At 44.9% G+C, this 11,355-nt stretch overlaps 1 protein-coding gene across 2 annotated transcripts in view; it reads right to left on the reverse strand.

Annotated features, from left to right (window-relative positions):
* Positions 1-10,165, reverse strand: part of MAN1C1 (mannosidase alpha class 1C member 1) — a 47,549-nt gene extending 37,384 nt beyond the window's left edge. The window contains exons 1-2 of one of the 2 annotated variants that reach the window (XM_032227795.1): positions 10,033-10,165; positions 1,989-2,069 (exon numbers count right to left, since the gene is read on the reverse strand). In XM_032227795.1, coding sequence (XP_032083686.1) covers positions 1,989-2,069; positions 10,033-10,098 — 147 coding nt within the window. In that variant the 5' untranslated portion in view covers positions 10,099-10,165. Of the gene's footprint in view, positions 1-1,988; positions 2,073-10,032 lie in introns of both variants that reach the window. The other variant, XM_032227794.1, reaches the window with a different exon arrangement.
* Between the last annotated feature and the right edge of the window lie 1,190 nt (positions 10,166-11,355).

Consider the following 11,355-nt stretch of genomic DNA (forward strand, 5'->3'; position numbering starts at 1 on the left):
AGCCTCCTGCAACCCTCTGCCAGTAAAAAAGCGTTGCTATTTCCAGGGTGGCTCCACAGGCCAGATCTAAGCATATCTAAGCACCCCGCATGCTGGATCTGGCCTGCAGGTCTTGCGTTTGACACTCCTGCTATAGGGCAAGGGCTCCCAACCCCCAGTCCATGGATCAGCACTGGGTCACGGCATGCCAGAAACCGTGCCGTGCAAACAAGTAGAACCCTATCCACGGGATGCAGGCAGCATGTGAAACCACGCCCCCCCCTCTGATCCATGGAAAAACCTTTCTCCCTGGAACCGGTCCCTAGTGCCCCAAAAGTTAAGAGCCACTGCTATAGGGGGTTCTTCAGCTATCCTGGACCCATGCTATAAAGGGCTTTGAAGGTAATAACCAGTAGTGGGATTCACCCGTTCTCACCTATTCAGGAGAACCGGCTGGTAACTTTCTAAGCAGTTCAGAGAACCGGTTGTTGGAAGAAATCTTTTGTTTTTTCCCACTTTACAGGGCTAATCCTGTAAGGAAGGCAGGAAGGAAACGTTCTGGTGTTGTTTCTAGCCTAATCTTTATGGCCCTGCTTACAGAAACTGCCTCTCCAGTTAACCCTTATTGCATTGTAAAAGCTAAGGCGAAGCGCCCATCGACGTGAGTGACATTGAGTTGGCTACGCCCACACAGTCACATGACCACCAAGCCACGCCTACCCAGCTGGTCATTAGGGCAGCGAACCGGTTGTTAAATTATTTGAATACCACCACTGATAATAACGACACCTTGAACTGCACCCAGAAGCAGATCGACAACCAAAGCATAAAAGTGCATCAATCCCCCTTTAAGCCTACTGCCTATCCTAAATTTCATAATAAAAGTTCTCACTAAAGAGATTCCTGCTTGTGGCTATGTTTTATGGAAACACTTGCCTAGGTAGTAGTTCAGTTCCAAGAATTAATACTGGAAGGTTATGGCAATTAATGCCTTCACAGATGCATTTCTCCCTTGTTGAGTTAATGAAGAATGTTTTGGACCGAGTCCATGAAATTTAGGAGCTCATCACACGTGACTTTAATGCCAAGCAAGATTTTTGGGGTTTGGTGGAAGAGCTAAAAGTGGTTGTCACTTTTAAAAACATAAAAGATACCATATTTTTTGGAGTATAAGACGCACCTTTTTCCCTCAAAAGAGAGGGTGAAAATCTGGGTCCGTCTTATACACTGAATACAACATTTTTAGCCTCCTGAAACCCTGCCCCCTTTGCAAAAATGGCCGTGCATTGCCTTTAGGAGCCTTGTAGAGTGCTCCTGGGGGCTCGGGAGGGCAGAAATGAGCAAAAAACGGGCTGTTTTTTTGCCAATTCCCCCCCCCCCAGGAGCACTGTAGAAGCCTCCTAACAGCTACTTGTGTCCATTTTGTGAAAAACAGGCCATTTTTGCTCATTTTTGGGGGGGGGCACCCCCCAGGAGCACTCTAAAAGCCTCCTAAAGGCTATTCATGCCCTCTTTTTTGACAAAAAGGGGTCCAGATTTGTGAAAAATGGGGCATTTTCGGGAGGTCTGCAGAGTGCAAAACCCTTTTTTTTAAAATTTGCCTCTTCAAAATATTGGTGCGTCTTATACTCTGAAAAATATGGTAGTTCACAGCAGTGTTTAATGTGACCCTTGTGAGGGACACAACTCCTTCTCTCTAGCTTCAAGTCCTTAATACATTCAGAACACAAAACCGAAACCATGGCCAGTGGCATTTCTGCAGAGACCAATGTACCAACCCAGTGAACTGTCCAGAAGAAATTGTCCACAGGAGGAAAATCCTACTGGATGAGCCAGGCCAAGTAATTATGCCCAACTTAATTAACCGCTATCATCGGTACTCTGATATTTATCAAGAGGAACCATTTTTAGCTGGTTTTAGGCAAGGGAAGAGGTGTGGCTTTCTGAGATTCTCCGTGCGGAAATCCATATCGCAACTCAGATGTGACAAATGGATCAGCGGTACCAACCTCTTCGCCCGTCAGGTAATACGCAGACAGAAGTCCCCCAACGTAGCGGATGTTCACTTCAAATAAGGAAGCTTCGCCATTCTGCTGGAAGAAAAAAATAAGAAGGTCTCAGATTGGACATTGCCGGATATGCGGATGCAAAGATAAGTAAGTGCAACTGAAGGAGCAGATATAAAAACACATTTTTAATATCCTTCGCTGCACAATCATTAGCAGAGACACTTGCAAGGCATGGATGGAAAGAACCCTGAAGACCTGTGCACTTCCACTTCCAGAATTTGTGCACTGACAAATAAATAATAATTTAATTTAATTCCCCAGCCAGCCAGACCACCTTCTCCAGCCTGCCACCTCCAGAAGGAAAAAAAAAATTGCATTTTAACCCCCAAAACGAACATTTTCCTCTATCTCTATCTCTTGTAGACAGCTTCTGCAGACATTGGAGACAATGTCTAGAATGCCTTTGGTGCTGCTAGCTGGTTCTCTCCAATATTTCAATTAAAAAAACCCTCTTCTCATATCTCATCCCTTAAGGTAAAGGTTCCCCTCGCACATATGTGCTAGTTGTTCTCGACTCTAGGGGGCGGTGCTCACCTCCTTTTCAATACAATACAATACAATAGCAGAGTTGGAAGGGACCTTGGAGGTCTTCTAGTCCAACCCCCTGCCTAGGCAGGAAACCCTATACCGTTTCAGACAAATGGCTATCCAACATTTTCTTAAAGACTTCCAGTGTTGGGGCATTCACAACTTCTGGAGGCAAGTTGTTCCACTGATTAATTGTTCTAACTGTCAGGAAATTTCTCCTCAGTTCAAAGTTGCTTCTCTCCTTGATTAGTTTCCACCCATTGCTTCTTGTTCTACCCTCAGGTGCCTTGGAAAATAGTTTGACTCCCTCTTCTTTGTGGCAACCCCCGAGATATTGGAACACTGCTATTATGTCTCCCCTAGTCCTTCTTTCTATTAAACTAGACATACCCAGTTCCTGCAACCGTTCTTCATATGTTTTAGTCTCCAGTCCCCTAATCATCTTTGTTGCTCTTCTCTGCACTCTTTCTAGAGTCTCCACATCTTTTTTACATTGTGGCAATCAAAACTGGAGGCAGTATTCCAAGTGTGGCCTTACCAAGGCATTATAAAGTGGTATTAACACTTATTGATTCTATCCCTCTGTTTATGCAGCCTGGAACTGTGTTGGCTTTTTTGGCAGCTGCTGCACACTGCTGGCTCATATTTAAATAGTTGTCCACTAGGACTCCAAGATCCCTTTCGCAGTTACTACTGTTGAGCAAGGTACCACCTATACTGTACCTGTGCATTTTGTTTTTGTTGCCTAAATGTAGAACCTTACTCTTTTCACCATTGAATTTCATTTTATTAGATAGTGCCCAATGTTCAAGTTTGTCAAGATCCTTCTGTATCTTTTCAAAGACAAAGAGCCAGTGTCAAGTCTCTGTGATCATGTAGCCGGCATGACTAAATGCTGAAGGTGCACAGAACGCTGTTACCTTCTCACCAAAGGTGGTTCCTATTTTTCTACTTGCATTTTTTACGTGCTTTCCAACTGCCAGGTTGGCAGAAGCTGGGACAAGTAACGGGAGCTCACTCCGTTATGTGGCGCTAGGGATTTGAACCGCCGAACTGCTGACCTTTCTGATCAAAAAGCTCAGCGTCTTACCCACTGAGCCACCGCAGCCCCACCTCATTCCTTATCAATTGTAAAATTACATAAAATGCATCATTCAATCCTGAGCAGCAACAGATAAAATGTTTTTTATAAAAATTTAACAGCAATAGTAACATAGACACTCAGCATTTGTAACAGTGAAATGCCAGAGTAAGAGCAACTGTTTGTTGTCTCCACAGTCTTTTCTCTGTGCTTTTAGCTTTTGAGGAATTCACAAATCCATTCACGTAAAGGGGGGGGAGACATAATAATTAGACCCCCAGAGCGGTTTACGTCAGTGAGTTTGGATGGAAAGGAGACAATGGGAACAAGCTTGTGCAATCCCCTCCCTTCCGTTTTTTTATATATATAACACTGATGCAGTGGACTGAACTTTCCAACTAGCCCCTTACTCATAAAAATCTTGGAGCAGCAAAATGTCAAAGCAATTGCGGTCAAACTATCCCTTTCAAAAATTTCTTCCTGCCAATTCAGGTTTGTCCTCTGAATAAATACCAGCTTTTTACAAAAGGTGTGAATTCACAAATATCCTCCACACCCCCAGACAGAAGAGGTATTTCTGGACTACGTAAAAGGGCCCTTTAGAAAAACAGGAATTGGAATATAGGAATAAAAGAATATAGGAAATATAGAATGGAATAGAATAGAATAATAGGAGGAATGAAGAAAATGAAAAGAACAGAGTTGGAAGGGACCTTAGAGGTCTTCTAGTCCAAACCCCTGCTCAGGCAGGAAACCCTACAACACTCCAGACAAATGGATATCCAACATCTTCATAAACACTTCAAGTGTTGGAACATTCACAACTTCTGGAGGCAAGCTGTTCCACTGATTAATTGATCTAACTGTGAGGGAATTTCTTCTTAGTTCTAGGTTGCTTCTCTCCTTGATTAGTTTCCACCCATTACTTCTTATCCTGCCTTCTGGTGCTTTGGAGAATAGCTTGACTTCCTGTTCTTCATGACAACCCCTGAGATACTGGAAGACTGCTATTATGTCTCCCCTAGTCCTTCTTTTCATCAAACTAGACATACCTAATTCCTGCAACCGTTCTTTATATGTTTTAGCCTTCAGTCCTCTAATCATCTTTGTTGCTCTTCTCTGCACTCTTTCTAGAGTCTCCACATCTTTTTTACATCATGGCAACCAAAACTGAATGCACTATTCCAGGTGTGGAGTAACAGGAAAGTAGGGCTTGCATTCTTTCTGACCTTGTTCACAACCAGTGTGTGGCGTTTATATTCCATGCAATGCACATCAGTTCATTTTGGGAATATGTGTATCCTGCTATTATACTCAACTAATGAATGGATGCTGCAGCCATCAGTAACATCACTTCGAATTCTATGTTCACTTTTGAAAACATTAACTTGCAGTGCACCGATGAGGTTACCGAGTTTGGTAATGAAGAGTCTACAAGAAAACCAAGCTCAGAGAGCACCATACATGGTATTTTTTCAAATGTCCTACGTTTAATATTTTTAAATATCCTAATCACTGTTTCTTAATCTTGGCAACTTTCAGATAGTGTGGACTTCATTGCCAGAATTCTCCGATCAGTTTGCTGGGCGGTAAATTTTAGACATTAAAGCCCATCCATCTTCAAACTGCCAAGGTTTAGCAATATTTTCAAAGCTCCCTTTTCTAAGTTCTTGGCAAATATAGGTATTGAAATTTAGAGACAAGGAGGGTTCAGAATCTGTAATCTGGAAAATGTTGGCTGTTGGAGCCTTAGGATAAATATCTTGCCCCATCCCAACAAATATGAATTTGCAAAGGGAAGAAAAATAATAATAATATATAAGTATATATTCAAAAGTAAGATACAAAGGGGGGGAAACATAATCAGGATAGATTTGGGAAGGAAAGGGAGCAAGAAATGATATTCAACTATTTTTGGGTCTGCGAAAATACCACCCATAGAAAATAAAAATTAAGAGCTGGAAGAGACACCTACAACAGTAGAAAAAGAAAGGAAGAGGAGGAGAGGATATGAGAGGAAGAGGAGGGAAGGAAGATAGAGGTGAGGAAGATGGAAGGGAGAAGGAGAGTGGGAGAGAGGACAGGAAGGGGAAGAAGAAGAGAGGAATAGGGAAGAGGAAAGGGAAGAAGGAAGGGAAAGGAGAGAGGAAGGAAGAAAGTAGGGAAGGAAGGGAGGGAGGGAAGGGAAAAAGAAAGGGAAAAGAAAGTGGTGTCAAAACAGGTGAGGAATGATAAACAAAGCAACCCAAATGGTATATTATAACTCTGTAAATAGAATGACAAATGTACAAGAACGACAAATGTAAAAAAGGAATAATAAGTATGTGTATGTATACCTATAATTGTATATAGAGAACAAAAAATAAAAAACTTTTCAAAAATAAAATGAATTTGCTAGTTGGGGGAATTTGGGGAGTTGAAGTCCACACATCTGAAAGTTTCCAGGGTTGAGGAACCCCTACCGTAAGTGCTTCATTTCTAACTGAGTTGTCCTGTTTCATCTGGATGAAAAGAAACCTTCAGTCCATATCTAGTCTCTTCTGCCGTGAAACCTATGACACGGCTCTTCGCAAGGCTGCTGCTGATTGATTTGTGGGCCAGAAGGGAGAGCTTTTGTGAAAATACAGATCAATAACCTTTCTCTAGTTTGTCTGTTGGCCTATTGATCCAATTCCAAACACAGAGCACTGAGCCAAATTTACGAGGCACGACTGCCCATTTGCAAGCCCATGTTGGTCATCTATTTCAAAACAAAGCTTTTCCAGGGGGGGGGGGGGAGAGGGAGAGGCAATTTCCTTTGCTTTTCCTACAGCCTTGCAGCAAAAACAGAGAGGCAGTCTGGCGTGAGAAATGCTGCCCTGTTGGTATGTAAGCAGGGCTGCCCGTCCACAATGGGTTTAAACAGTGGTGGGATCCTGCCAGTTTAACAACCATTTTGGTGATCACGTGCTTTGCGCGCATGCACAGTTTTAAGAATGCTTACTTTCTGTGTTACTTCTGGGGAGTAACACAGCTGAGGCGCAGCAATCTGCTCTGCTGCGCAAGTCAGCTGAGAAGATATAGGTCAGTATAGCGCAGGGGTAGGCGAGAGGGCCCAGCTGATCGTCGGAGCTAGCGGTTCACCTGAACCGGTCCGAACCGGTAGAATCCCACCCCTGGTTTTAAACTCAGGGACCTGGAGGACCTCAGTTTCTGCAGCAACACAAAACTCAAATAATAGAGGGACTGTCGAGAGGCTAAACAAAGTGATGGAGCAAACAGGATAAACTACAGCAGGGATGTCAAGCTCGATTTCATTGGGGGTTGTGTTTCACCTCGGAGGGAGGCTGAGCTGGGCATGGCTATGGTGGGCCTGGCCAGCTCAACGTCACTTGTGTCGAGGGCACCTGTGGTGGCCTGAGCACTCTGCCAGCGAAAACAGAGCTTGGGAGAGCCATATGCGACCGTTCCGAGCTCAGTTTTTCACTGGCAGATGCACTGTGGGCTGGTCCTTCTCTGTTCCTAGGGTGGTCCTGTGGGCCAGATCTAAGCACCCTATGGGCCGGATTCAGCCCGCGGGCTTTGAGTTTGACATCCCTGAACTAGCGCATGGGATGGGATTCAGAGAACCAAGTATTTATGTAATGGCTCCTCTCCTAACTTAAGAAAGTAAAGACTCTTGAAATGGATTATTTCAAAAGGAACCTTTAATCAAGCAGGATGGAGACCATTAGAGGCAAAGCAGCATCTGAAACCCTTTAGGCAATACAAGTGGGATTAAACTGATAATGACCCCTCCCCTTTGCCCAAATGCAGATTCCGACCAATACACAAGTGTGAAGATGTTTCCTTAACTCTTCTGCCCTGAGAGTCGAATAAAACACAAGTTCCCATGGCTATTTCTAGTTAGACATTAAAGTAAGAAATCCCACATGGCCATCATAAACATCCCTTCAGAGGCGCTGGGACCTTCAGTTTTCCTGTGACAGGAAACCAGTTGTAATGTTATAAAACTCAGTTTTTACAGGTACAGCTAGTGATTTAACTCCGAGGCCCCCCTCCTCCCAATTGAATGGCAGCATCACTTTTAGGGATCTGACAATTTATGGGCTATTTCGAGCATTATAAAAACCGTGGGAGAACCAACCTGGAAACAAACAAATTCATGGAGAACAAAACAATAAACACAATGCAAGTCAGTCTGGGCTAGTAGCTAAGGCACCAGGCTAGAAATCAAGAGACCGCGAGTTCAACTCCCACCTTAGCCATGAAAGCCAGATGGGTGACCTTGGGCTAGTCACTCCCTCTCAGCCCAACCCACCTCACAGGGTTGTTGGTATGGGGAAAATAGGAAGAGGAAGTGTGCTGGATATGTTCAATGCCTTAAGTTATTTGTAAAAATAATAAGGGAAGAATATAAATAAACAAATAAAAAAACACAGTCCCTTCAAGTACAGAGACAAGTTCCTAAACTCTAATGGGATAGTAATACAACTTGTGTCTAGTTGAATCCCATTTGTGGAACTTCTAAACATCTTTAAAAATTCTACTCTGCTTCAAACTGCATTTCTTCTAGATGTTTGTAAGTATAATTCTCACCAACTTTCATTGCTAACCATGCAGCTATAGTTGTTGGTGTAATGCCCCCCCCAATTAAAAAATAGGATGTTTACCTAGAGCAGGGGGTCACCAACTTTTCAGACCTCAGTGACCACTAAATTCATAATATAAATCCCACGGACCACTAATATGATCTGACTTATGGCTGGCTGGCTGGGTGTGGCTATTTGGTCATGTGATTACTTGCCCCTCCCCTGCCAGGCACTCCTCACCTCCCCGCCGGGCTCCTTAGGGCCCCAATAGGAAGCAGTTGTTGGAGCTAAGCAGCCACCATGAGAAAGAGTTGGCAAAACAGCTCAGTTCAAGTTGGATCTGACCGAGAAGGAGGCTCAGCAGAAGCACCTCACGGAGGATTATGAGCAGAGGCTTTCCAAGCAGAGGGAAGACCTGCGGGAGTGCAAGGCCAGGTACTGGCGCCTGGAGGCTCAGTGGGCTGAGATGGTCAGCCAGTTCCAGGCCATGATGCAGTCCCACTGGAACAAGGTCTTCAGTCTCTTCGCCAACAGTGGTGCTTCCCTCTAGCCTTCACACAAAGCCCCACACCAGGAGGTCGAAGCAGAGCCCAAGTCAGAATATTTGCCCCCCTCCGACCTGCACAAAAAGACCCCGAAGGGGGAGACTCTTCGCAGCAACATAAACATTCATTGCACGTATCCATCTCAGGGGCCGTAGTTTGAGGACCCCTGATTTAGTGCGATATAAAAAATGCAGATAATTTTCTCATGGGCCACCAGCGGTCCACAGACCACCGGTGGGTGACTGCTGACCTGGAAAGTCATCTATAAGGACTTCATCAGTTCTCCTTTGCACCAAAAAGCAGTCAAAGGCACAGCATAGACATTTTGGCCACAAGGAGACCGAGCAAGGGAAGCCTCACCCAAGGAAGCTTGCTAAGTGACTTTGGGCCTACTAGACTCTCTCAGCTCAAGAGCCAAGATGGTGGAGTGATGAAGATGCTGCACCTCTACAAAACATTGGTTGGCAGTTGGAAGGCCTGTACTCCAAATACCCGTAGCTGCTTAGTTCTCAAATGATCCATCTTTTTGATCGGAGGTATTCCCGACAGGGAAGATGGAAAGAGGAAGGAGGCGATCTACAAAGATATAGACCAGAGTTTTTCAACGTTGGCAGCTTTAAGATGGGTGGACTTCAATTCCCAGAATTCCTCAGCCAGGCTGGCTGGGGAATTCTGGGATTCGAAATCCACCCATCTTAAAGCTGCCAATGTTGAAAAATATTGATACAGGCCAGAGGCGGTATTCAGCAGGTTCTGACCAGTTCTGGAGAACCAATAACAGAAATTTTGAGTAGTTCAGAGAACCAGTAAATACCACCTCTGGCTGGCCCCGCCCCCATCTATTCTCTGCCTCCCGAGTCCCAGCTGATTGGAAGGAAATGGGGATTTTGCAGTATCCTTCCCCTGGAGTGGAGAGGGAATGAAAATTTTGTAGTATCTTTCCCCTGCCATGTCCACCAAGCCACACCCACCAAGCCACACCCACAGAACCGGTAGTAATAATTTTTGAATTCCACCACTGATAGAGGCGCTGATTGGATTATTAGCTGATCTGGTGATCAAGGCCTTTCCCCTTTAATCCTTTTACCTTATTACCTCCCAGCTCAACTGTACGCTGTCCTATTCTCGGCTTGTTTTTACAGTGTGCCAGTTTGGGGTGTGGGGTGCAGGGCGGAGGACCAGTCAAAACACCAGTGTTCAAAATACACCAGGAGGTTTTCTGCCAGAGAATAGAGAAACCTATTCAAAGGCTGACTCACCACATTCAAGTCAAAGCTCTTCTCCACCCAATCTTTGGCTTCCTGGAATTCTTCCTGCAGCTCCATGACGTACAGGGTATCCAAAGCATCCACCACGGTGGCTCCCCGGAGGCCTCCTGCAGGGACAGAAACCCATACAGTTAGAATGGAACTTCAGTTGACTTTCCACTGAGGGATGCAGAGGTTAAGAGCGGCTGTAAAAATTGCTGCTGGGATGTAATCCTGAGACTGCTTTCTTAATGCATAGAGAGCAGTGATAGCAATAGCACTTATATACCGCTTCACAGTGCTTTTATAGACCTCTCTAAGCGGTTTACAGAGTCAGCCTCTTGCCCCTAAAAATCTGGGTCCTCATTTTACCCACCTTGGAAGGACGGAAGGCTGAATCAACCTTGAGCCTGGTGAGATTTGATCTGGCAAACTGCTGGCAGCCAGTGATCAGCAGAAGGTGCCTGCAGTACTACACTCTAACCACTGGGCCACCATGGCTCTTAGTGCCGAAAAGGTTGAGTGGAAATGTCGCATGAGCACAGTTGTTGGGGCTGCGCTCTGGAAAAGCCGACTTCCAGATTCTAGCGCACATGTGCACCTGACAATCAGCTGGACGACGTGCATGTGCAGACTGGTTTTTGGTCTTTTCTCGCATGTGAAGGGATGGGTTCTAGCCCATGTGCACACCCTACAATCAGCTGGCCAGGGCGCATGCACGGATCGGTTTTCGGCACTGATGCACGCATGAAGGACAGCTGATCATCACGTGTGCATGTGCACTAGAAACCCGGAAGACAAACAAGCAAAGCCATGCGTAACATGGTTTCGGGTGCCATTTTGGGCACGCATGCCATAGTTTCGCCATTATGTATATAGAGCATATATATGGCTGTCTGGGGAATTCTGGGAGTTGACGTCCACCCATCTTAGAGATGCCAAGGTTGGAACCCCAGGTCTATATGAAACTTACCCAACATCATACCCAGTTGTAAAGGATTGCAATGCCTATCATCCTGAGCCACATGATCTAAGATCCCTTCTCTATATGCAAAGCAGGGAGGAAAGAGACTCTGCCTCGCAGGTTGTTTATGCACTAGAACCTTTGCGTAGTATATTAAGGTCTATAATATTGAATTTTTACATCTCCAAATGATTCAGGGGAAGTGACACTGTCAGGAGACTAGAAATGTAAAACCTCTTAATTGCTTCAAAACCCTCCAGATAACTTGCAGCACTCCTCGGCAGAAAAATGGGAAGCCAATGTGTGAACACCTGATAAAAGCCAGCCATGGGCTTCTGAGCAATCTCAACAGCAAAGACTGGTGGGTAAGA

This window comes from Thamnophis elegans, chromosome 12, assembly GCF_009769535.1.
Source record: "Thamnophis elegans isolate rThaEle1 chromosome 12, rThaEle1.pri, whole genome shotgun sequence".
NCBI classification, from domain to species: domain Eukaryota; kingdom Metazoa; phylum Chordata; class Lepidosauria; order Squamata; family Colubridae; genus Thamnophis; species Thamnophis elegans.